The sequence below is a fragment of the Helianthus annuus genome, chromosome 12 (assembly GCF_002127325.2).
Source record: "Helianthus annuus cultivar XRQ/B chromosome 12, HanXRQr2.0-SUNRISE, whole genome shotgun sequence".
NCBI lineage: Eukaryota > Viridiplantae > Streptophyta > Magnoliopsida > Asterales > Asteraceae > Helianthus > Helianthus annuus.
This window is the reverse complement of record NC_035444.2, coordinates 144,426,531-144,454,251: the sequence shown is the minus strand read 5'-3', so window position 1 is coordinate 144,454,251 and position 27,721 is coordinate 144,426,531. Positions and strand designations below refer to the sequence as shown.

Here is a 27,721-nt window from a genome sequence, read left to right as displayed (position 1 = left end):
ACTTAACTGTTTTATAAAACTAACCCTATTATTCTTACAACGAATTATATATAATAATAATAATAATAACAATAATAATAACAATTTTACTTTTATTAATTATTTTCCTTTAATACACATTTAAATCAATTTATTTAACTTATATATAGCGTTGACGTTCACGTATTCCATATTTAGGGTAATCACTCTCGTGCGTTCGGTTTTTCCTATCTTTTCCCTCGTGCGTTATTTCAAAGAATCTCCATACGCAAACACAGTGAGCATACTCGACCCTTTTTACGCTTTAACTCATTTTGGGTGCAACATGTATCAACCACAAATCTACTTCACTCAATCGAATATAATTAAAAACTCAATCCATCGAATATGTATTTGTTGTGCTTAGCTTGTTTTTGCATGTTAGTTTCAACTGTATACCCATGCTATTTGTTATGTTTATGCTATTTATGCGTGTTAGTTCCTACTTGAATATCCTTATTATTTGTTATGATTAGGTTGTTTTAATATGCTAGATGTCACACCCCTATTTTTCCACGTGTCATCGGTGGGCCCGGTGGGGGAGTATCATGACGTAGTTGATATTATCATAGTCAAACAACACAAATTATAAATGCACAGCGGAAGCAAAAAGATAGATTTATTTCAACCAACAAATTGTAATATCCAAGTATCACAAGTAGTCGAAACAGATCCACAGGCGGATCAAAATAAAAAGGAGAATTGTTCAACAGATTCATTGCATCCAAGCTTGCGAGACTCTAAACGATGCTAAGAAGAAGCCAGCCTATTTCGTGTAGAACCTGCACTTAATCTTTTTGGGAAAAAATACGTCAGTTTACACTGGTAAATACAATTTAACAGACTCATTTTGAAAACATTTTAAAAATTGATTTGAATGCACATGGCACAAAACTTTTTATAACTTGGGATAATTAATCAAATTTAAACTTGTAAAAGAATTACATGTTTGTTATGCGTTTAGTCGCCCGGTTCATGCCGGGTTTAAGATTTATAGACACACCACATAGTATAAACCCGCGGCGGGAAACCAGCGGGTATACCTTAATAATTATGGACACACTGTCGGGTGTACGCCTACACCCGCGTGTCAAGGTCGTGGCCATTTCATGAATGATGCCAAGGATATCCGGGACATGGTCATTAAACTCCCAAAGGCGTAAAACAAACAAAACCAATTTTCAAACGGGTCATCTTGATAATACTTAACCACTAATTGATTAAGGTCAAATGCCCGACCAAGCGGTATTTTATATACCGTACCCCAAGCCCGTATAAGGGAAAATAAGTTAAAAGTATTTACCTGAGCAAGTACAAACCACAACAAGCAAGTGCAAGTTTCTTTTATTGGATCTCCTATTCTGGAACGAAGGTTTATAATAACCTATTAGAATCCTAACGGGTCTTTTAATTTAGCCTAAGCTTAGACCGGTTAGTTTTCAAGGATGAATACGATCCAATCGCATGAAACACGAAAACCGGTTTAGAATGTGGTTTTTGAGCCGACAAGCTTGCATACTTGTTTAATATGGGTAACTAAATCACATTCTGGATTTTGAGACAAAGATGATATGGTTTGACCCGTTTCGGCTAAAATGTGTAAACTAGTTACATAAGCCGATCCGAACGCGAAAGTGCGTAACGGGTAACCATATGAATCATATACAAGTTTTCTAAGTTAATATGCCTTGAACATGTTGTCATATCAGCAAGATACCTTCCATTATGCCCCAAATGGTTTTAAACCCAAACTATGCCTCATAAGGGCATTTTGATCATTTTATAAGGTGTAAAAGAGTTAAACTAGTAACCTGAGTTACATATCTGAATAAATCAGTAATTTTACTTAATTTAATAAGTTATATCAGTAGGGTATCTTATATATGTGAAATTTATTAATTGTAACCATACTATGCACCGTAGGGGCATTTTGGTAATTTCACATAGGCTTAAGGTTAAAACTGAAAACCTGAGTTTAAAACTTTTCCTTACTGTTAAAATATAAAAATTTACTGAATATATCAGTAGGTTTCAACCCCATATGCTTAAAAGGTTCTAGTACATAATTATGCGTTAAAAATGCTTAAAAAAGGCGATTTGGAGCCATTTCCAGGTTTGATATAGAAAGCTGATACTTTTAAAACTCCAGAAGGCTCAAAATACTTTAATTAACATATTAGATCAGTAGAAAAAAGGTTTGGGGTCAATAGGATTTATAAAACTCATTTTATAGCCCAAAAGGGTAAAACCAGCATTAGCTGAATTAAGCTTAGAACACTAAGTTATGCTCAGCCTAAAATTAAATAAAAATCTTTAAAAATCCCAAAATATTATTTTATGTCAGTAGGTATAAAGTTTTGTATAAAAATTTGGGTTTAGATAGGCTATATGCAATTTACGCCATTTAATTACTAAAGAAACTTCTAATTACGCTAATGAGCATAACTCTTAATCTATATCTCAAACTGATCTCAAATTTTAGGTGCAAGCTTATAAATCAGTAGCTAAGGTGTCTACCCATTTATATTTTCAAAAATTATATTTTAAGGTCATTTGGGCATAATGGTCAACATATAAGAATTTAACGGAAACATGCATGTGAATAGGATATCTAATGAACCAAGTTGTATAATCACAGAGGGTTATACTAACATGTAAATAGGTCCAAAAGAAGTTCTAAGGCAATCCTAAACTTGTCTTAAACGGGTCAGAACTGAAAATCAAAGCAGAAGTCAAACTATGCGATTTTCGGTTCCAAACCGAGCCTAAACTAAAAATTGTCGAGTTGAACATGTTGGGACATGTCCTTACATTAATTACCAAGTTATATTAATGATCAAACAGGTTGCATGTATCATACATTGCTAATTATGCATTAATTTGAAGGATAAACATTCTGTTGACTTTTTAAGGTAAGCTTTGACTCGACAATTAACATAGTTAGAGTGGGAATCTGGAAATACCCTTTTAAGGGTTTATTACCCCTATAATTACCTACTTAAAGGTATTTTTAATTCATGATTTGACTGAACAAATTTTAATTAATCACGAAGTCAAACCTTAATTACGATGGTTTGACTTTTAACTAATTAACTAAGCTAAAACGGATTAAGGGAGGTTAAGGACACTTACAAGAGGCCTAATTACTGCTAGAGATCACTAGGAAGTTGGCTTGATGTCCATAGAGCTCCAGAAAAGTGTCTTGAGTGATAGTGAAAATGAGCAAGTCCAATGTCACAACTCCTTCTCTTTATATTGTGAACTAGGGAGCTCAAGATCAAGCCAAGAGAGTCTATGATGGTTACAAGATCATCCCAGGTGTCCCTAAGATGCTATATACTGCCTATCATGCTCCTGATTTCGAAAACCACAATACTAAGGCGGTGTAATAGGCTGAACAGGCAGCTGTCCATTTTCTGCTGCCAACGACAGGCTTACGGACCGTAAGCCTAAGCTCTTGCGGTCCGTATGCGGCTCCTACGGACCGTATGCTTGAACGGTTGCGGTCCGTAACCGACCCTTGCTGAAATCGCCCAGATAGTCACCTTACGGACCGTAAGCTTAAAGCCATACGGTCCGTAACCGATGGCCAGAAGCCAAAAATTTTGTAAACATCCAAGTTTGACCATGCAATACTACAAGTCCGAATCTCATGCACTTCCTTTCAGTTGTGGAGCCATGTAGTCAGTCTTTTGCATGCCTAGCCATGCACTTACACCTTTTGGCACCTTGTGGCAATATAAAGTGACGGAGACTTTAAGAATTCTTGTTTGGACATGCATCCTCAAATTTCAATTTTCTTAATTCAAGAATCTAAATTCCTAATTGTAGTAGTAACATTGTAAAGAACCATTTTCCATATAAAAGATGGAATTTTATTTACTTAGAAACAACCGGCTAGATGTTTATCATATTGATTTAAGGATCTTAGGATTCATAACTTGGGTCGATCAGAGGTGTTTTAATAACATGTCGCCCTTGGGCCGTTCAGAGGTATTTTAATAACATGACGCCCTTTTCAAATCCTACCATACATCCTTATTTGATCCGGGTTCCTGACACGTTTGTCCCACATGACACGTGTCTTTATTTTATTGGTCACGAATTTTCGATGTGTTACATCCTCACCCCCTTAAAATAAATCTCGACCTCGAGATTTACGAAAAGAATTGAGGGTATTTTTCTTTCATCGTGGACTCTAACTCCCACGTATACTCGGGACCTCTACGGGCATCCCATTTGACCTTTACAATAGGTACAAGCTTCCTTCGAAGCCTCCTTACCTGTCGATCCTCAATAGACATAGGTTTTTCCACAAATTTTAGGCTCTCATCTATGTGCACATCTGTGTGTGGTATGACCAGCGATTCATCAGCTAGACATTTCTTCAGATTGCAGACGTGGAATACATTATGAATACCACTGAGCTCTTCTGGTAAGTTTAACTTATAAGCCACTGATCCTACACATTCGATGATCTCGAATGGTCCTATATACCTTGGGCTTAACTTACCTTTCTTGCCAAATCGCATCACCCCTTTCCAGGGTGATACTTTAAGCAAAACTTTATCGCCAACCTCAAACTTGATAGGTTTTCGCCATTTATCAGCATAGCTCTTCTGCCTATCTCGAGCAGCTTTCAGGCAGTCACGAATGTGGACAATCTTGTCCGTTGTCTCAAAGACTATATCAGGACCTGATAATTGAGTGTCTCCTTACTTCTGCCCAACAGATGGGCGTTCTGCACTTTCTACCATATAATGTCTCAAAAGGTGCAGCCTGAATGCTGGTATGGTAGCTATTGTTGTAGGAGAACTCGACCAAAGGTAGGTGCTTATCCCAGCTACCTCCTAAATCAATCACACATGCATCAAGCATGTCTTCCAGAGTTTGTATGGTACGCTCACTCTGCCCATGCGTCTGAGGATGGTAAGCTGTACTGAAGTTTAAGTGCATGCCTAAAGAGTGTTGGAAACTTTTCCAAAAGTGTGACGTGTATCTGGTATCTCTGTCAGAGATAATAGCCACCGGTACTCCATGTAGCGACACAATCTTATCAACGTACAGTTGGGCTAACATGTCGGAGCTATAAGTTTCCTTAATGGGTAGGAAATGTGCTGACTTAGTCAGTCTATCAACTATGACCCATATAGTATCATTCCCTTTCTTTGTCTTTGGCAATTTGGTGATGAAATCCATCGTCACCATTTCCCATTTCCAAGTGGGAATTTCAGGCTGTTGTAGCAAACCTGACGGCTTCTGATGTTCAGCCTTGACTTGAGCACACGCCAGACATTTAGCTACATAAGCAGCTATAGACTTCTTCAAGCCTATCCACCAATAGTTTGCCTTTAAATCTTGGTACATCTTATCAGCTCCAGGATGATATTTGGAACTGTGGGCTTCCTGAAGGATGACATCCCGAAGTCCTCCATAGACAGGAACCCATTTACGTCCATTTAACCTTAAAATTCCGTCTTTACCATAGGATAACTGTTCTTCAGTTACTCCTAACTTTTCCTCAGGATCATTAGCTTCTAGCACAGCTTCCTTCTGTGCAGCTAACAACCTTTCATTCAAGCTATTCTTGATTTCAATGCTCTTGGCATTGATCCTTATCGGCTTTACTCTTTCTTTTCTGGTCAAGGCATCTGCGACTACATTAGCCTTGCCTGGATGGTATCTTATTTCACAGTCATAATCGTTCAGAGTTTCCATCCAGTGTCGCTGCCTCATGTTTAAATCCTTTTGATTGAACAGATGCTGAAGGCTTTTGTGATCTGAATAGATCACACACTTAGTTCCATACAGATAATGCCTCCAAAGATTAAGTGCGAATACAACGGCACCCAACTCCAAGTCATGGGTGGTGTAATTCTTCTCATGCACCTTTAGCTGTCGTGAAGCATAGGCAATGACCTTGCCTTTCTGCATTAACACACAACCCATCCTGGTGTGTGATGCATCACAGTAAACTACAAACTCTTCAATCCCATTAGGCAATGTCAATACAGGAGCATTGCTCAACTTCTGCTTCAAAATATCGAAAGATTCTTGCTGCTTAGGTCCCCAATTGAACTTGCTATTCTTGCGAGTGAGAAGAGTCAGGGGTGCTGCAATCCTTGAGAAGTTTTCAATAAAGCGTCTGTAGTATCCTCCCAATCCTAAGAAACTGCGAATCTCCGTAGGCGTCTTCGGCTCTTGCCAGTTCATGACAGCTTCAACCTTAGCGGGATCTACTTGGATACCGCGCTCACTTACAACATGTCCAAGAAATTGGACTTCTTGAAGCCAGAACTCACACTTAGAAAATTTGGCATAGAGCTTTTCTTGTCGAAGCAGTTTCAGAATGCAACGGAGATGCTTCTCGTGGTCAGCTTGATTCTTCGAGTAGATGAGAATGTCGTCAATAAAGACGATGACAAATTTATCCAGATAAGGCTTGCACACGTGATTCATGAGATCCATGAATGCGGCAGGTGCGTTAGTGATCCCAAAAGGCATCACTAGGAACTCGTAATGACCATAACGAGTCCTAAACGCAGTCTTGTGTACATCTTCATCCTTGACCTTCAATTGATGGTAGCCTGACCTTAGATCAATCTTGGAAAAGTAGCTCGCTCCTTGAAGCTGGTCGAACAGATCGTCGATCCTGGGCAAAGGATACCTATTCTTTATAGTGACCTTATTAAGTTCACGGCAATCGATGCACAAACGCATCGAACCATCTTTCTTCTTTTCGAACAAGATTGGCGCTCCCCATGGAGACGAACTAGGTCTAATAAAACCTTTGGCTAGTAGATCATCTAGCTGCGTCCTCAATTCCTTCATCTCTGTTGGTGCTAATCTATAAGGCGCTCTTGCAATAGGTGCAGCTCCTGGAATGATGTCGATTCTGAATTCTACTTGTCTATCTGGTGGCAAACTAGGTAGTTCTTCTGGGAAAACTTCAGGGTAGTCAGAGATGACTGGAATATCTTCAATCATGGGTTTCTCCTCACCAATGGTTACCTGTGCCATATAAATGACACAACCCTTCTTCAAACATCTGGATGCCTTTAGCATAGTCACTTGCTCAGGCAATCCATGCTGAGTATCTCCCTGAATGGTAAGTGGTTCACCAGACGAAGTCTTGATCACCACTTGCTTCTTGTTGCACACAATCTGGGCTTGGTTATGCGATAACCAATCCATACCTAACACTACATCGAAACCGGCTAACTTAAACGGTAGAAGGGATAGGGGAAAAGAGTGGTTCCTAATGGATATGACACATCCATCTAACACAGTCGAAACTGTTTCCATGGTCCCATCAGCTAATTCCACCTCATATTTCACACTTAAGGTTTTAACAGGCAATCTTAGCAACTCACAGAATTTATTATCTACAAAGGATTTATTTGCTCCAGAATCAAACAATACTTTTGCGAAAACATCATTAATGAGAAACGTATCGGTTATAACATTGTCGTTTTGGATGGCCTCCTGAGCATTCATTTGAAAGACCCTGGCGTTGGTCTTTTTCCCTTCCTCAGCTTTCTTTGCCAGTTTTGGGCAGTTGTCTTGATATGCCCTTTTTCATTGCAACTATAGCAAGTTGCATCTTTCAGCTTTTTGCAATCAAGGGTCCTGTGCTCAGAGGACTTGCAAATTCCACATGCCTTCGGCTGGGATTGGGATTTCTGCTCATACCTGCACCTCCCAAAATGGTGCTTCTTGCAAATCTTGCACTTGGGTCTATCACCCGATTGTTGATCACCTTTCTTAGATCCTGACCCCTTTTTGTGATCCTGATTTCCTTTATGCTTCTTGCTCGACCGACGTGAATTATCATCTTCACGTTTCCTTTTCTCCGCATTCGTATTTCTCAGTGATCTTTGTCTTACTGCGTCCAGTGTGAGGGACAGAGATATATCAGCTGCGGATCTCAATGTAGCGGGCCGAGAGGCCTTCACGCTTGCTTTTATTTCTAGGGCCAAACCCCCAATGAAGCGTGCAATTCTCTTGGGTTCCAGTGTCACTAGGTAAGGAACCAACCTTGACATAGTATTAAAACTTGTGAGATAAGCCTGGCAATCCAGGTTCTTTATGACCAGAGATAGAAAGTCAGACTCTATCTTTTCAACCTCATGCTGAGGGCAGTAATTTTCTTTGATAAGAGCAACAAATTGCTCCCATGACATGTTGTACAATGGAACTTTTCCCGAAGCTTGAATCAATGATCTCCACCACGCTAGGGCTTCACCCTTAAATGACTGGGATACAAACTTTACAATGTCCCTTTCAGCACAACCACTAATGTCCACAACAGTGTCCATTTCATCCAGCCAAGTCATGCAATCCACAGCGCCCTTCTCCCCAGTAAAATCTCGGGGCTTGCATGAAACAAAGTACTTGTACGTGCATCCTTTAGCGCGAGGTGCATTATCGAACACTATCTTCTTGGGGTGAACACTGTTCTCATTTGAAGAATGTCGATCATCATCTTTCTTAGACTCATCCTTCTTAGACTTAGGTGGGGTAGGTGGTGGTTTACTGTGAGCCTCAGAATGGGTCTTAGGCTTAGAATGTGGTCTAGACAGGGTTCTACTTTGGGTCCCAGAGGACTCACTGTTCTGCCTATCCAAAGCTTTTGTGACAGCATTATCCACTAACGCTTGCAGCTCCGCACCAGTTAACTGTATTCTAGCGTTATCGTGGTTTTCCACCGGATGACTATTCGCTTCATCCGACCCAGCCATGTAGCTTCAATTGCTACATATAAAACTAACGGGCAAGGTTTTATTTAAGAGCTTTTACATTATTTTATATTCCATTAACCATGGTTTTAAATTGCCATTTTAGGTTAATTTGCTACAATTTTAGGATCTTTATCATTACCCTAAATTTTAAATTAATAATAGCACATAAGGCCTAGTCACAAGGACAATTTAATCTAATTATAAACCAGGATTTTATAGTATCCAGGTATTTAGGTTTGAACCACAGTTCATCACCTTTTCCTTGACAGGGAGTTGTAAGCTACCACTGTCCTTAGTCCCAGAGAACATTTAATTATTTCCTACAGGCACTTCGTCCACAAGGGGCGGTTATATAATTAAGGGAATTTAAATTAACCCTTTTTTAAAAGATGGCCTGTGTGACTTTACTGATTCACAGTTTGCCAAGAATGTTAACATACTCAGAGATGTTAACAAAATTTGGAATCCTTTAGACAGGTTCTACCGTCTTGGCCATGTCTACAATGACACGTGGCTAGGTTTTACCCCCAAGATTCTTTTAATAATTAACGCAGAGCAATCCTAATTTGAGATGTTAAATTGGATCTAAATCTAATTACGGAACTGCCATCTTGGCCTTGTCTTAAGATGACATATGGCTAGGTCTTGTCCTTTTTAGATTTTTGCCATTTTAATATAATGGTAGATCTCTTAATAAAAAGTTAATTTCATTTATGTTATATTTCATGATTATGCACATAATAATTAATAAGCAAAAATGAAAATTTTAAATCAAACATCTCATTAAGATTTAAACAGTACATCTTGCCCTAAACGGGACTTCTACAAAAATAACATGCCCACGCAGGGGCGAAAAACAAACAATTAAACCCACGCAGTGGTCAACTAAAAGACATGCCCACGCAGGGGCAGAATACAAAAAGACAAGCCCACGCAGGGGCTGAGTACAGAAACAAAAAGTCCACGCAGGGACTGATTACAACTAAACAAATAAACAACAAAGGTCTTTAATGACCCCTTCTCTTGGACTTCCCTTTGAGTAGGTCCGACAGACCCTTGAAGATGCCTCGGTTGTTCTCCCGTACCATTCGAATTTCCTCTTCACAGTGGCCCAATCTATCGAGTACCTCTTGCTGGCGCTCAGGCGGGATCAGCTGCGGCTGCGGCGGCTGATACAGAGGTTGAGGAGGTGGCAGACGTTGGTACTCATAAGCTGGGTAACAAGTGGTCCAAAGACCACCATAGGGTCCCTCTGGGTGACGAGCATTGTAGTCCCATGCCTCCTGGTATGGGTCCACATTGGCATAGTCATAATGGGTATGAGCCGGCTGCTCAAAAGGGTTATACGCCGCTGAACCGGCGCATGCAGGGATTGGGTTATCAAAACCCAATGGTGGCGCCATAGGCGCAGAGTTGATCTCTGGGATGGGGTTTGATGGACCCCCCCATCTGTGGGTCTTCTTCTTCTTGGAGTGGCGGATAATGACTGCCACTCGAGGGCTGAGGAGTGCTGATGCGGACTCCTCCTCGCACGGACATCCGTGCGTTTGACCTTCTCCGCCTCGGTGGCTCCGGGGGCGGTTGCTGATCCACTGGTGGCGGTGGTGGCGGAGTGACTGCCACAAATCGAGAATCCTCGGAAGGATCCTGCTGCTGCTGCTGCTGGTAAGGGGACGAATGGTGTGAGGGAGTGAAATACCAGTCAATCTGCCTGAACCTCACCTCGTAGCTGTCAGGACCACGATAAGGTGATCCATGAAAAGATGACCCATCGGAGATTTCGATGGGGTGGTTCGAGGTCCCAGTGGCAGGCTCCATGGGATCCGTATCTTCATCCATGTCATTTTCACCCGAGAAGTGATCCTCGGGTCCTAGTGGGTTGAAACCCACGGGTTCTTGAATAAAATTAGCCGGGTTGAACCGGCTTTGGAAAGCAGGGGTAGGGTCACCAAAAGAATGGTGCGAGTTTGACCGCTGCAACGGTATGAAGGAAGGCGGAGGGTGGTCAGGCTCGTTTTCGGATTGTGGCCCGAAAGAATGCAAATAAGACGGTGAGGAACTTAAGGAGACTGATCGCCTCCCGGGTTCAACATAAACCCTCCACGGCTCCTGAGGGCTAGTGCTCATCGTAATCGATGGGGGTACGCCGGTGCGAAGGCCCGGCTTCATGGTCGTGGCCCGTAACTGGGCCCTTGCCTCGTCCTCTCAAAAACCTTGGCGGCATTCTTAACCTGCAAACATGATTAAGATAATAACAACAAATATATAAAATAAAGACCAAATAAAGCAAAACAAAACAGAGTTTGTCCTATGTTCTTTGTCTAGACTCGGAACTTGAGGAATGTGCAATTTGTGCACTGAGATTAAACACAAAAGGCTAGTGTTTAATTCACTCAGTGTTGACTCTGATACCAACCTGTCACACCCCTATTTTCCCACGTGTCACCGGTGGGCCCGGTGGGGGAGTATTGTGACGTAGTTGATATTATCATAGTCAAACAACACAAATTATAAATGCACAGCGGAAGCAAAAAGATAGATTTATTTCAACCAACAAATTGTAATATCCAAGTATCACAAGTAGTCGAAACAGATCCACAGGCGGATCAAAATAAAAAGGAGAATTGTTCAACAGATTCATTGCATCCAAGCTTGCGAGACTCTAAACGATGCTAAGAAGAGGCCAGCCTATTTCGTGTAGAACCTGCACTTAATCTTTTTGGGGAAAAATACGTCAGTTTACACTGGTAAATACAATTTAACTGACTCATTTTGAAAACATTTTAAAAATTGATTTGAATGCACATGGCACACAACTTTTTATAACTTGGGATAATTAATCAAATTTAAACTTGTAAAAGAATTACATGTTTTTTATGCGTTTAGTCGCCCGGTTCGTGCTGGGTTTAAGACTAATAGACACACCACATAGTATAAACCCGCGACGGGAAACCAGCGGGTATACCTTAATAATTATGGAGACACTGTCAGGTGTACGCCTACACCCGCGTGTCAAGGTCGTGGCCATTTCATTAATGATGCCAAGGATATCCGGGACATGGTCATTAAACTCCCAAAGGCGTTAAACAAACAAAACCAATTTTCAAACGGGTCATCTTGATAATACTTAACCACTAATCGATTAAGGTCAAATGCCCGACCAAGCGGTATTTTATATACCGTACCCCAAGCCCGTATAAGGGAAAATAAGTTAAAAGTATTTACCTGAGCAAGTACAAACCACAACAAGCAAGTGCAAGTTTCTTTTACTGGATCTCCTATTCTGGAACGAAGGTTTATAATAACCTATTAGAATCCTAACGGGTCTTTTAATTTAGCCTAAGCTTAGACCGGTTAGTTTTCAAGGATGAATACGATCCAATCGCATGAAAGGCGAAAACCGGTTTAGAATGTGGTTTTTGACCCGACAAGCTTGCATATTTGTTTAATATGGGTAACTAAATCACATTCTGGATTTTGAGATAAAGATGATATGGTTTGACCCGTTTCGGCTAAAATGTGTAAACTAGTTACATAAGCCGATCCGAACGCGAAAGTGCGTAACGGGTAACCATATGAATCATATACAAGTTTCCTAAGTTAATATGCCTTGAACATGTTGTGATATCAGCAAGATACCTTCCATTATGCCCCCAAATGGTTTTAAACCCAAACTATGCCTCATAAGGGCATTTTGGTCATTTTACAGGGTGCAAAAGAGTTAAACTAGTAACCTGAGTTACATATCTGAATAAATCAGTAATTTTAGTTAATTTAATAAGTTATATCAGTAGGGTATCTTATATATGTGAAATTTATTAATTGTAACCATACTATGCACCGTAGGGGCATTTTGGTAATTTCACATAGGCTTAAGGTTAAAACTGAAAACCTGAGTTTAAAACTTTTCCTTACTGTTAAAATATAAAAATTTACTGAATATATCAGTAGGTTTCAACCCCATATGCTTAAAAGGTTCTAGTACATAATTATGCGTTAAAAATGCTTAAAAAAGGCGATTTGGAGCCACTTCCGGGTTTGATATAGAAAGCTGATACTTTTAAAATTCCAGAAGGCTCAAAATACTTTAATTAACATATTAGATCAGTAGAAAAAAGGTTTGGGGTCAATAGGATTTATAAAACTCATTTTATAGCCCAAAAGGGCAAAACCGGCATTAGCCGAATTAAGCTTAGAACACTAAGTTATGCTCAGCCTAAAATTAAATAAAAATCTTTAAAAAATCCCAAAATATTATTTTATGTCAGTAGGTATAAAGTTTTGTATAAAAATTTGGGTTTAGATAGGCTATATGCAATTTATGCCATTTAATTACTAAAGAAGTTTCTAATTACGCTAATGAGCATAACTCTTAATCTATACTCAAACTGATCTCAAATTTTAGGTGCAAGCTTATAAATCAGTAGCTAAGGTGTCTACCCATTTATATTTTCAAAAATCATATTTTAAGGTCATTTGGGCATAATGGTCAACATATAAGCATTTAACAAAAACATGCATGTGAATAGGATATCTAATGAACCAAGTTGTATAATCACAGAGAGTTATACTAACATGTAAATAGGTCTAAAAGAAGCTCTAAGGCAATCCTAAACTTGGCTTAAACGGGTCAGAACTGAAAGTCAAAGCAGAAGTCAAACTATGCGACTTTCGGTTCCAAACCGAGCCTAAACTGAAAATTGTCGAGTTGAACATGTTGGGACATGTCCTTACATTAATTACCAAGTTATATTAATGATCAAACAGGTTGCATGTATCCTACATTGCTAATTATGCATTAAATTGAAGGATAAACATTCTGTTGACTTTTTAAGGTAAGCTTTGACTCGACAATTAACATAGTTAGATTGGGAATCTGGAAATACCCTTTTAAGGGTTTATTACCCCCATAATTACCTACTCAAAGGTATTTTTAATTCGTGGTTTGACTGAACAAATTTTATTTAATCACGAAGTCAAACCTTAATTACGATGGTTTGACTTTTAACTAATTAACTAAGCTAAAACGGATTAAGGGAGGTTAAGGACACTTTCAAGAGTCCTAATTACTGCTAGAGATCACTAGGAAGTTGGCTTGATGTCCAGAGAGCTCCAGAGAAGTGTCTTGAGTGATAGTGAAAATGAGCAAGTCCAATGTCACAAGATCATCCCAAGTGTCCCTAAGATGCTATATACTGCCTATCATGCCCCTGATTTCGAAAACCACAATACTAAGGCGGTGCAACAGGCTGAACAGGCAGCTGTCCATTTTCTGCTGCCAACGACAGGCTTACGGACCGTATGCTTGAACGGTTGCGGTTCGTAACCGACCCTTGCTGAAATCGCCCAGATAGTCACCTTACGGACCGTAAGCTTAAAGCCATATGGTCCGTAACCGATGGCCAGAAGCCAAAAATTTTGTAAACATCCAAGTTTTACCATGCAATACTACAAGTCCGAATCTCATGCACTTCCTTTCAGTTGTGGGGCCATGTAGTCAGTCTTTTGCATGCCTAGCCATGCACTTACACACTTTGGCACCTTGTGGCAATATAAAGTGACGGAGACTTTAAGAATTCTTGTTTGGACATGCATCCTCAAATTTCAATTTTCTTAATTCAAGAATCTAAATTCCTAATTGTAGTAGTAACATTGTAAAGAACCATTTTCCATATAAAAGATGGAATTTTATTTACTTAGAAACAACCGGCTAGATGTTTATCATATTGATTTAAGGATCTTAGGATTCATAACTTGGGTCGATCAGAGGTATTTTAATAACATGTCGCCCTTGGGCCGTTCAGAGGTATTTTAATAACATGACGCCCTTTTCAAATCCTACCATACATCCTTATTTGATCCGGGTTCCTGATACGTTTGTCCCACATGACACGTGTCTTTATTTTATTGGTCACGAATTTTCGAGGTGTTACACTAGATCCAACTCGAACATAAATTGCCACATCGGATTGAGATAAACTTTCATACTTATTCTTATATTCAAACTTGTATGCTCGCCAATACCTTTGTATTGATCTATGCTTTTAATGCATGTTGCAGGAATATCAATGACGCATGGAATCTAGTAGGATTGCCTAGAAACGCATTTAAACGTTAAATACTTGTTGTATTGTATTTTATTTCATACATGTTGTAATTAATTCCAAAACCATTGTATTAAAGTGTTATGAAATGAAATGAAATTATATTTCTTTTATATGTGTTGTGATTCGAAATTTGTATTATCTGATTTAAGCAACGAAAAGGGTAATTATTAAATACTTGTCACAAATAGCGTTATGAAGCCTCTTGCAATCTATTTCGTCTCATCCCGATGTTTTCGCCATCGGTTGGGGTGTGACAATTCATAATATAACAATCAACGTTTACATGACACGCACTGACTAAAACAAAATATAACATGGCGGAAGCTTCAAAAGTAGTGTGTTCGGTTCCTGGTACTTGCTTGATCTTCATCCGAGTGCATAATTCGATCACCTAAATTCAAAACCAACATGAAAGTTAGTTTTGATAAGTTAAATACATGTTAAAACAAGTTTCATGGTCAAAACAAGTGAGAAACAAACATTTTACAGCTTTTTGGGCCCTCGCGGGCTGCGAGGAAGGTAACACGAATCTGTCGCGGGTCGCGACCGATGTCGCGTGATGTGACGGTGTTTCCAGGTGGGTGTCGCGCGACGCGACCCCCTGTTTTCGACAGCAGGTTATGTTTCCTGGCTGCTGCACTTGCCCAGCTACTATTTAACCAAATCTCTAACTTTAAAATTTCATAATTTCAATATGCATGCCCGTTTTACTTCATTTTTTTTTCCTACGCGTCCGTAATTTAATTACGGACTCACTTATCCTCTTTGTTCGGGTTGAAATCCGGTTTATAGGCATATGACTCATAATTCCTTATTATACGAATAATTGACCCGTCTAGTTTTACATTGCACAACATATTGTGTATCAATAGTTATTTCTAAACATATTTACCCATATCACGGGCTTATCAATATTAGCGTTTCGCGTCCATACCATGGCTTGCGTACGCTATAACGTTATGCTTGTTTTTAAAGTTTCAAGCATGCTAAATTATGCATTTACTACAAGTTAAAATTCTAAACTTTTGACCCACTATTAAAGGTTCGTTAAATCAAACTTAGCGCATTCATTACCTGGCTTACGCACTCTTATCGCCAACACATTATGTGACCTTCAAGTCACTTCAAACATCATCGTTTAAAAACATAGATTTGACCCGTTTGGTTGTCGAGTGAGGACCTTCACTTCATTGACAACCGAGCTTATTCCAACCATTATATTAACTCGTTTTCTATGATACACCCTACGATTTTAGCCGTTCATTTTAACCCGTTTAGCTTATTCCAACCATACTTTAACCATTTATTTTGACCCGTTTGGTTTGTCGAGTGAACTTCGTCACTTCTATGACTTACCAAACATACACTATTCATTCATTTTGACCCGTTTGGTAATGAGTGAGCTTCGTCACTTCTATGTTACACCAAACGTTCTCTAACTGTTCGCTTTAACTCGTTTGGTTGTCGAGTGAAAACCATCACCTCAATGACATGCCAAACTTATTCTAACCAATATTTTAACCCGTTTGTTTGGTCTAATGAACTTCGTCGACGATATACCCAATTTCACATATTATGCTAATTCGAGTCTACTAACTAAAATCCATAATCAAGCATAATGGACTATGCTTTCATAATTCAAACCAACTAGTGACTATCAAATCACTTCAACACTACCATTGTATCCATTATTTGACCCGTTTGGTTGTCTAATGGAAACCACCACTTCACGACACACCAAACTTATCTTAACCAATATTTGACCCGTTTGTTTATCTAGTGAACTTCGTCACTTCAACTAAACATCCAAATTCATATACCATGGTAAATTCAAAGTCTACTAAGAAAATACATAACAAACATAACGTAACGAAACCATAGTTACGTACCTTTAGTGCGTTCCCTTCAAGCGCATATCCGCTCCGGCTTGTTCGCTTGAAGATTCAATTCCCTTGCCTATAGAGTTCAACCAACGATTTGTTTAGAACTCTTATTATAACATGTTTCACATAATTCACCATACAATTCGAACATGCGTTTTTACCCTCAATTTTTACAATTTGTTCTTGTCTAGGCATTACATCAAACACCTAGTGAGCATGATTTTATACCAATAACAATCAAGTTCATGACTAACAATTTAGCCAAGATTAACATCATTTTCAAGTTTATTTCATCTAGCATGCATAATAACACCTAGATTCACTTCATAAAAATCAATAATACTCGTTTTATGATCAAGATTCCAATGTTTTTCATCATCCTACAAAACTCATTTAACACCTAAATGGGTGATTATGAATTTCTTACTTATGAACACAAATTCAACAAATTATTGACTAGGGTTTACTCCTAGACATGATTTCTTTCCTATTCTCATCCAACATCAAACATCCAAGCTCAATTTCGAATTTCATATGTTCATCTAGAATTTGAGAAGGAACCAAATAGTGAAATTTGACATACCTTGTGATCCCTTCTCTAAGGTGATCACTAAGGTTGCGCTTGGATTTTGATTTGGGTTTGATTTTCCCCTCCAATTTGTTGAAATTGTGCTTGCTAGGGTTTGAACAAGAGAGCTTCTTTGGCTCTGTGGAAACTCACGACCAGAACACACACTTAGGTGTGTGTTTTGGTGTTTTGTTTTTAATAAAATAAAACCTTTTTCATTTTTGCCAACTTTAGCCCCTTAACTATTCAAGTTTTATAAAAGGGTTATTAACCAAGTTTTTCTTTATTATTTTAAGGCACATAATTAACCAGGTTAAATTTTTCCTAGTTATTTTATCCTTAATGATGACCAACATATTTATTATGGTCATTTATAAAATTCCTAATATTTTCAGGGTGTTACACATATTGTGCTGTTAATAGTTCTGGTTCTCTCTTGTTTGGCTGGACTGTATACTTGAGGCCTGTCTGATTGGTTATAATGTTTGTTTTAGTTGTTGTGTAAGTTAAGCAGGTTGTTGGAACTGACAAAAGATTGAAGGGGCATTGCAAAACTTCTCAAGGGTTGCTATCATCTCTTGCAATTCTTTTGGGCCTAAGTGTAATATTTTTGATTGGACATATAAAAGGATGGAGATTGCACAGCAGCTCATTTTTTATCCACTTTCACCTACACTTTTCTCTCAGTTCTTCATTCTAGTTTTAGGGTTTGTATTGATCTATTGTTGAAGATCATCTTATATTCCTCTCTGTCTGTGAGAGTTTGAAATGCAGTTGTTGATGATCATCTAGGTATTGTATTGTACTTTGTCTTTGATTTCTGATTTCACATATTGTGAGATCAAGGGTTTGGGGGTGTTTTTGGTTTGGGTTAACTAATAAAGATTTTCGTCACCGTTTTGTCGCTTCTCTTGTGTTTTGTATTGTTCTTTTTGTTTTGTGTTGAACAATCATACTATTTGACATGTTAAATAATTAAAAAAAATTATATTCAAGTTTGTGAGCTAAGAACCGGGGTTTATAACCTCGTATACTTTAGTTTAAAAAAACTGTTTACATCAATTTATATAATGTATTAGTTTTGAAAAGAAAAAAAAACATCATAAATGATTAAAGTTTACGTTGAATGTAATTCAAAGACGCATGAACCAAATTACCAAAACTTGTTTTTTATATAATGCTTGGTAACCCGATGATAATCCTAGAAGTAGTGGTGCCACGTGATCTTTGGATTTGTATTGCGTTCTATGGTTTTTCGGTTCGAATAATGACATCATTATTTATGTATATCGTGATATTTAATAAATAATAAGAGGACCATGAAGAACAACTTTTGATGCAAAAAACAGAATAAATGCAATGTAGATTTGTTAAAGAATTTAATTAAGAACGTCACATTCATTGCATGGAACATGACCATTTTGTGTGAATGTTGTTAAAGGGTTGATCATCATGCTGCCTTGGACTTGTATGGACCTATTCTATCTTTTCCTGGGCTTCGAATAGACCTACAACATAGAGTATACCGTTAGAAAGGCTTCGAGATTGTGGCCTTAGACCACTATTCGACATGATGGTTTAGTGGTATGATGTTTACTCTCTACAAAAGCGGTACGAGTTCAAATCCTTGTAAATGTAAGGTTACATGGTCACAAGATATTGGTTTTTTTGCCAAATGACATCCACGGATCTTCTTAGACCATGTGTAGTGGTTAACACCCCACCCTTGGGCGTTTTGCGCCATGTGGCAGCCCGGTCAGCAATGGTGCATTATGGGGCGTTTTCTAAAATGGGTGTAGACTGTAGTGGGGATGTGCGCATTGTGGGACATTATGTTTGTAATAAAATTAAATAAAAAAACCTCAAAAAAATCTGATTGATTTTACAAAAAGGAAAATGAAGGTGATTGGACACAAAAAAGGGGCAAGGCGTGGAAAATACAACGCCAAATGCCAATTTAGGTTGAAAACGCCCCTGGGGGCCGAGCTCGGGCATGGATTGGGCGTTTTGGGGGTTAAAAACGCCCCATTTCAAACGATTACACACGGCCTTAGTATGTTTTTATTAGATAGACCTTTTTTTCTACTTAGCCGCACAACATTAAACAAAAGGGTGATACTATACACACCCCCCCTAATTCCTGATTACACCCCCCCCCCTATAAAAACATCACATCCATCAATCATTTGGTTTTTGTTTTTAGTCTTTTTTTGTCTTTTTGTTGTCTTTTTTATTTTATTTTATTGTCTTTTTTATATTTTTGTTATTATTATTATTATTTACTATTAGTAATGAATTATTATTATTATTATTATTATTATTAAAATTGATAAAAAAACGTGGTGGTGGTTTCAAATTATTAGTTCTTTTTACTTTATTTTACCTTTTTAGTGCTCAAATTATTGGTGTACAACTATCTCGTGGTGATATTAAATCCAAACAACAAACAATAATGAAGACATGACCATTCTCTGCAAACAACAAACAATAATGAAGACATGATCATATTATTTTTACCTAAAAAGATGATCATATTATTGGTGCTATCGTAGCAAGTATAATAATGAACACAAAAAGCTCATATGAGCCGTGCTATTATTGCTGCAAGTTCTATGTGGTGATATTAAATAGTTGATATTTCCTCCAAAATATCACCAGTTTCCTCCAAAATTGGGAACTTCAGTGCATTCGCTTCATATACTTGAGAAAGCTATTCAAAGAGCTGCATAAATTTACTTGTTCAAAGAGTGATCTATTTATGTTTCATCATAGCATTCAGAAAAGCTAAAGAGATGTCTGGATTTTCAACAGATCAGGTATAGTTTTTAATTCCCATGTTTCAAGTTTCAACTTAGTTATATAATCAAGCTAGGTTAAGAGTCTTGTTTTAGTTTAAATGAGTTTGTTTGGATAATATATATTTTGTAACTACTCAAGCTTGTTCACCTAATATTTTGTAACTAATATTAGTTCACTTTTAGGTGTTCAAGTCTCGTGAAGAGTTATGGAATGGGTTAGAAACACTGGACGTAGTCTTGGTTACGCTATTGTGACTAAAAGATCGAAAGCTAAAAATGGCTACGTGTCTAAAGTTGTACTTATGTGTGATCGTGGTGGTGTGTATAAATCAGATAAAGATTCAAGTAGAGAGACCGGCACTAGAAAGATAAATTGCCCGTTTGAAATGGTAGCGAAATTTTCAAAAAAGAATGGTTCTTGGACGTTAAAAGTAAAACCTGGTGAGCATAATCATCCACCCGGAGAATATATGGAGGGACACCCAATCCTCAAACGATTGACACCTAATGAACACCAATTGGTGGCAGAGTTGACGGGGAAGGTGTGTTCCCAAAAGATATTTTAGGTGTTATGAAGGAGCGTGATGAAAATAATGTCTCTACAATTAAAAACATATATAACGCACGTGATAAAATTCGAGCAACGGATCATAAAGGGAAATCTTTGATGGAGGTGCTAATGTCTCATTTAAATGATAAAGGGGTTGAACCAAGATATTTCGGACAAAGTTCTTTCGCCAACTCTACAAGTGCGCCAGGCTATGACTTCATGGGGTTGAACCAAGATCAAGCATCACAGGTGATACACAACTATATTCATCTAATTCCAAAAATCTTTCATGCGTATGTTACACGCATACATAACGTGTTAGGTGATGGAAATTGTGGGTTTCGGGCGACAGCTTCTGCTCTAGGGTACGGTGAAGATGAATGGTTATTTATCCGGAGATCACTGATGGAAGAGCTACTCGAGTTTAGAAATAAGTACACTAAGGCTTTCTTAGGCTCATTCAAAGATGTGTTCACGTCCTTGGCTTGGTCAGGATCGGGGTTTGCACCTGAAAAACACTGGATGATTATGCCAGAGGCAGGATTCTTGATTGTGAACAAGTTTAATGTGATCGTTCGTTTTTTATCTCAAGAAAAAAGAAACAGTTCTACTTGTTTTTCGTTTTGGAGAGGCCCTCACGAGTTCCCAGAAAAAAAAATAATTACAATTGCACACGTGAATGGTTACCATTTTATAATGGTAGAATTGCAAGGAGAGTATCCAATTGCCAGCACAAACAACCTATGGAAATTAATGAGAGAAAATGATGCAGCTGGCTGGGAGAATATATTTGAATCACGTCAAAATATGTATAAGTCTTGGATAGCACAACCTGCTACATTTGGGGGGTGTATAGATTAAACCTCGGTATGTAAATTGTTAAATGATAATAATTTTGTAAAAAAGTACTTATTTTTATATAGCTTTTGTTACAGCTATAAATATAATTTGATAAATTATAACAATAAAAACTAATAATAAATAATATATCATTACTACTACTACTAATAATAAATATAATAATAATAATAATAATAACTAATTAAATAATAAACAAATACTAAATAACTAATAATTAAATAAAAGAATAAAAAAAAGACAATAAAAAGACAAAACAGGCTAAAAACAAAAACCAAATGATTAATGGATATGACATTTTTAATAGGGGGGTGTAATCAGAAATTAAGGGGGTGGGAATAGAATGAGCCAAACAAAAATAGATCCAATTTATTAGCAAGTGGTTTCCCAATTAAACAAATAATTCACATATGCAGCCTCCTTAACCTGCCCCACGCTAAACCTTTGATCTTCTGCCTATATAATCATGTATACATGGTACAAACTCCTCCACTTCACCCAAATATATACAAACTCTCATTCAGCTGGAAATCATTAAATTTTTTATTTAAATTATATGTTTTTTAGTTTCATATTTTTATTTTGTGTAATGTTTTTAAATTTTATGTAATGTTTTTTTTTTTTTTAGTGTTATGTATATGTTCAATTACTAGTAATATTTTTGTAAGGTTTAGCATTGAATTTTGAAACGTGCCCTTTAAAAGTTTTAGGGTTTTTTTAAGAGAGAGAAACAGGATAAAATGTTGAAAAAAAAAAATAAGTAAGGTGAAATTCCTATTATACCCTTGCATTAAATAAACCTAACTAAGTAAATTAACTCAGTTTGGTGTAAAGGACATAAAGTGATATAAAACATGTGTTTTTTGAACATAAATTGAAACTAAAACTTTTAAAAGGCATGTTTCAAAATTCACTGCAAACATAAAGGACAAAAAGTGAAATTTTCTCTTTTAATTATAAAATAATACAAAAGTTGTGTGTCACGTGTCGATAAACGCCACGTTTCCACGCACCGGGCCACACCGTCCGTTTTAACACCACGCTGCGTTCTGACGCGTGGTCCACGTGTCGCATAATGCCCCTCTTCAAACCCCTTCACACCGTGTGGTCTAATATGATTTTTTTTAAGTTTTCTCTTTCAGTTGCTATATCGAATTTTGATACCGTAATGAACTGAACCACTATTGACCCGGTTCTCACCAATAACGTTATTTTTTACCACTGCGTCTATGTTTTCATTTAAAATTTATTAAAAATCGGGTCGCTGACCGCGAAACACAGGCATAACCCACTAGTTTTGATAAATAAAGAACGTATAACAAGATTGTTAATTTCGTTGATAAAATTCATGTACCTATTAAGATTTGGATAATACAATTAGCAAAGCTGGTGAATAGTACTTTGATTTTTTATGATTTTTTATGTTTTCTTGTACTTTTTTATACTTTTATCTTTCAACTTTCAGCATTGACATTTATAGCCCCTTAACTTTCTAAAGACTTTGTAATCGAGTTTTACGCGTTTATATTTGTGTAAGTATTGGTACACATTCAAGTTGATTTACGTTTTGACGTGAATTTTTCCCGTAAATGAGTTGAGTCAAATATATTATATCCTTATGCTTATTAATATTGTGTACGTTTTCAATTGGTCTACGTTTTGACATAAATTATATTTTACTTTTTTTTCCGAAAATGAGTTAGGTCAAATATAATACTTTTCGTGCTTATTGTTATATATATATATTCAATTGGTCTATGTTTTGACCTAAATTTTGTTCGGAAATGACTTGGATCAAATATAATACGTTTACCTTAGACGATATAAATTCGAGTCCCTTTACGTTTCGACACCGCTACAATGCGGCGTACTATTCTTTAACTTAAAAAACAATATTTTCTTACGTGCTTATTTTTATGTATGTGTCGGCATAAATTCAAGTTTGTTTACTTTTTGATGTAAATTTTCATTAAAGTTATTTTTAAGATAGTGTTTACGTTTCCATTTACAATTAATTTAAAATCAATCTGTAGCGCTGTCTAATTTAAATTAATTTTTAGGGTTATTAGATTTTATCACCCCTAACTATTTGCTATTGGCCGCTGCCACCCTCAAATATCACTTTGACGGCCGTTACCCCCAACTTAACACTTAGTGTGTTCTGTCACCAAGTCCTTAACTGATTACTAACTTTTAATCCTGTTACTATAGTTTTGGGGGTGTCATAGGGATCTCAGGACACCCAAAAGTATAGTAACAAGATTAAAAGTTAGTGTTCAGTTAACAACTTGGTGACAGAACATAATAAGTGTTAAGTTGGGGGTGGCGGGCGTCAAAGTGATAGTTGGGGGTGGCAGCGGCTAATAGCCAATAGTTAAGGGTGATAAAATCTAATAAACCCTAATTTTTATGGTATGTGTAGATATAATTTTGAACATATTCTTTCTGTTATTATATTGAAACAAAATAGATATCGACCGAAACCCCAGCATACACATGATAATGTTACTAGTTATAACAAAAAGAACAACTCATTTTTATTATAGGAGCTACAATAACTTTTTATTTACCTTTTGAAATTTCATATTCAAAACAACTAATTTTTACTGTCGCCAATATACTACTTTCTTTTTACAAGTTTTAAATTTACCTACATATTTAACCCAATAGTTTTATTTATTTCTTACAACATTCATTCGTTAGTTTTTTTTTTTTTTTTTTTTTTTTTTTTTTTACAAAAACTAAATACGTGATGTAATTTATTTTTGAAAACGAGTTGAGCCGGTACCCACCAAACATTAGTAATGGTATTGGTACTATTTGATCCGTTACTGGTATTTGTTTATTATGGTATTTGATCAATATAAACACGTGTAGACGTTTTTTTGGACTTATCACGACTTTATTTTTCAGGTTTTCACTTTTTGTTGCTATATCAAGTGTCGGTACCAAAAAACTAATATCGATTGGATTACAGCCATTAACACTATTTCTACCACTGCCTCTAAGAGTTTATTTAAAACTTATTAAAAAAATCGGGTCGTCCCGATGGGAAGCACGGTTATAACTAGTTAACATCACTTTTAATAGTGTAATTTAATAATAAAATAATGAATACTTTTTTTTTGAATGGCAAATTTGGATCATTGACGGACCACTAGAGTATTATCGTGTCACCAGCAAAACCACCCAATCGTATCTATCTCCACTAAGCTATAATGCCTATACACCAATTTAAGAGGAAACCTAATAAATATGGGAAAAACCCTGTGAGAATCGAACAAAGGCCTGGCTATGGGGTGTGGGATAAAGCCCTAAGGGCTTTATCATGCCACGTCAGATCCACATCAGCCAGGGGGCTTTATCACGCCTTCCCTTAACTTGCAGAGTGTGGGATAAAACCCCCTTCAAACTATAGCGCCCCCACCGGCAACCAATCACCCCTCGATCCTGTCAAATCTTCTTCGTTACCATGTTGGCGAAACCACCATGGCGCCCCCTCTTAAATCGGTGGGTATGGATGGTGGCGCCCCACCGACGCTATCGTTGGTGAGATGACAGGGGTGGCGTCCTCCACACCCTCCGGTCTAATGGTTTCCTATGTCTTATCTCACCCTAAGGTAGCGTTCGTTTCATGGAATGGAATGAAATGGAATTAGGAAGTTTTTCTTTGTAAAATTGATCTTGGTTGGGGGAGGGAGGAATTTGAAATCCTTCACTCTAATGAAATTTGTGACTGTTTCAACATTCCTTAGAAATCCTTCACTCTAATGAAGGAATGGAATGGAATGTTGAAATAGTCACAAATTTCATTGATTAAAGAAATTCATTGGATTTCAAATTCCTCCCTCCCCAAACCAAGATCAATTTTACAAAGAAAAGCTTCCAAATTCCATCCCATTTCATTCCATTTCATGAAACGAACGCTACCTAAGATTTCACTAAGCTATAATTCCATGGACTAAAATTTAAAAAAGAAAAAGTGATTAACTTTCATTTCAAAGCCTATACAATAATAATCATGTATATATAAACCAAGTTGGCTGCCTGCAGGAAGCTGAAGTCAGAAAACAGTGATCGAAAATGAGTTTCAACAATCGAGGCGGAGGAGCCTCCTTCTTCAAGATATTACTCAGAGACTCCATAGACCGTCTTGTCAGTAGTCATCTTTCTGTCACACTTACCACCATTTTTGTTGCTTGTTAGTTAACTATTGGTCATGTTTTGCAGCCATTACCCCCGGCGTATGCCAGGAAATACTTGGAAACCAGCAGCAGCAGCAGCAACATGAAGAAACAAATGGTTGTTGTTCTGAAAATCAAATCTGGTGTGAAATGGAGTGTGACATACTCAAAGATGAGAGACAAATACTACTTCATGGATGGGTGGCTCAAGTTCATGAAGGACAATCGTCTTCAAATGGGTGTCTTTCTTGTCTTTTGGCGTCTGTCACCTTCAGTCTTTGAAGTTTCTGTGTACGGACCAAATGGTTGTCTTAAACAACCAACTGTCTCTCATGTAAGTAATCGGAAGACACCCTTTGTTAACGAAGATGATAATGATTCATCTGAGAACGTGCAGCAGAAGAAGATGATAAGTGTTGTCAAGAGATCTTACCTTCATAAAATGGTAAGTAATATCTATAATATTATTTGCTAAATGTATCTTTGTATGCTTAATACACTTAATGTGATTGTTTTTTTTTGTCGAGTAGAGATGGTACTAGGGGTGCAAACGAGTTGAGCCGAGCCTGAGCTCGACCAGGCTCGAGCTCGAGCTTGTTTAACATATGAAAGCTCGAGCTCGGCTTGATTCAAGCTTTATTTCTAAAGCTCGAGCTTGGTTCTGGCTCGACTCGTTCAGTATTTATTAATTAATTTATATTAATTATAATTGTTATCATACATATAATTTAGTTATCGTTTTTATAATTATGTAAATGATAATTATTATTATTATATAAATATATGTTTAATATATTTAAAAAAAATATATAAACAGAAAGCTCGTTTAGTTAGGCTCGCGAGTCGGCTCGAGCTCGGGCTCGTTTACTAAATGAGCTTGTTTTAGGCTCGAGCTTGAGCTCGTTTAAGCTCGGCTCGTTCGAGCTTTTTTTCGAGCCGAGCTCGAGTAGCTCGGCTCGTTTGCACCCCCAAATGGTACGTACATTCGGTAAAAACAATAGAGGATGGATACATTTGGCACTGGGAAAATTACTAAAATAAGCATTTGAAGAAACATATTTACCAAAATAGACAAAAGCGCCGGCTAAGTCAATATAATTGGCGGTTTTACTCATAAACCACCAGCTAAATTGGGTTAGCAGGCGCTTTTGTTTATTTTTGGTAATTTCTTGGTCAACAATGCTCAGTTTGGTAGGAGACCCAAAACTTTCTTTGTATATATAATTTGTATGTAATTTTCTTAAATAAAAACCTATAAAATTAAAAACTGAATAATATACGGGCGGGCAAAGATATGGAATGTTAAGCTGGATAGTTTTATTATGACAGCCGTTGAAGAAGCTTTTCGTAGAAGCGACCGGAATCAAGGGGTACTGCAGCTTGCAGTTGAGGAACGACGAGGGAAAGATATGGAACGTTAAGCTAAATCTTTATAAGTATGGATTGAACCGATTTATGCAGATAAGTACAGGGTGGCATGATTTTAGAAAACATAACAAGATGGAGACCGGAGACACATGTGAGTTTTATCATGTCAAATCCAACCTGCTTCATGTTCGTGTGCTTACTGCCAAACGAGGGAACATGCATCAAGCAAAGTTGATCTAATGGATGTCAAAATGGTAAATGGTTGTTTGTCAAAGCTTACTGTCATTGTCTTTTGGGTTTTTGGTTATAATCATGTGTGTATTTTGAACCATGTTAAAATTGTGTTATGCGGTTTTAATGCTTATCTTATGACTCTATTAAACATTTTGAGAGAAGTTAGTTTCCTCCTTCTTATTATAGGCCCCATAAAAGAAAAGGTGTAGAATGTTTCCTATTTAAGATATAGACTTCTTGTGTATACTCAGGCATTATCAACTAAGCGTGTTAAAACAGTCGGTTGAGTTTTCGTCAAACAAGTTGCTTTAAGAAATATTAGTTTGGTTGGATCAAAGGTTGTGACTAAAGTGAGCTTGGATTGAAACAGTTTGTTTTAGAATAAGAGTATCAAGATCGGTTCAGCTGCTAT

At 37.3% G+C, this 27,721-nt stretch overlaps 1 protein-coding gene and 1 long non-coding RNA gene across 2 annotated transcripts; one reads left to right on the top strand and one right to left on the bottom strand.

Moving 5' to 3' along the window:
- Positions 1 to 15,056: 15,056 nt before the first annotated feature.
- LOC110896983 lies at positions 15,057 to 17,489 on the bottom strand. The gene is made up of 3 exons (XR_002568342.2): positions 17,333 to 17,489; positions 16,756 to 16,822; positions 15,057 to 15,257 (listed from the first exon to the last, which is right to left on the bottom strand). It is a non-coding gene; the product is annotated as an uncharacterized LOC110896983 (long non-coding RNA).
- Positions 17,490 to 20,321: 2,832 nt separating this feature from the next.
- LOC110896984 lies at positions 20,322 to 27,315 on the top strand. Its single transcript, XM_022143958.2, has 3 exons — positions 20,322 to 20,657; positions 25,754 to 26,152; positions 27,037 to 27,315. Exons 1-3 carry the CDS (start codon positions 20,322 to 20,324, stop codon positions 27,313 to 27,315), a joined length of 1,014 nt encoding a protein of 337 aa, XP_021999650.2.
- The last annotated feature ends 406 nt before the right edge of the window (positions 27,316 to 27,721 follow it).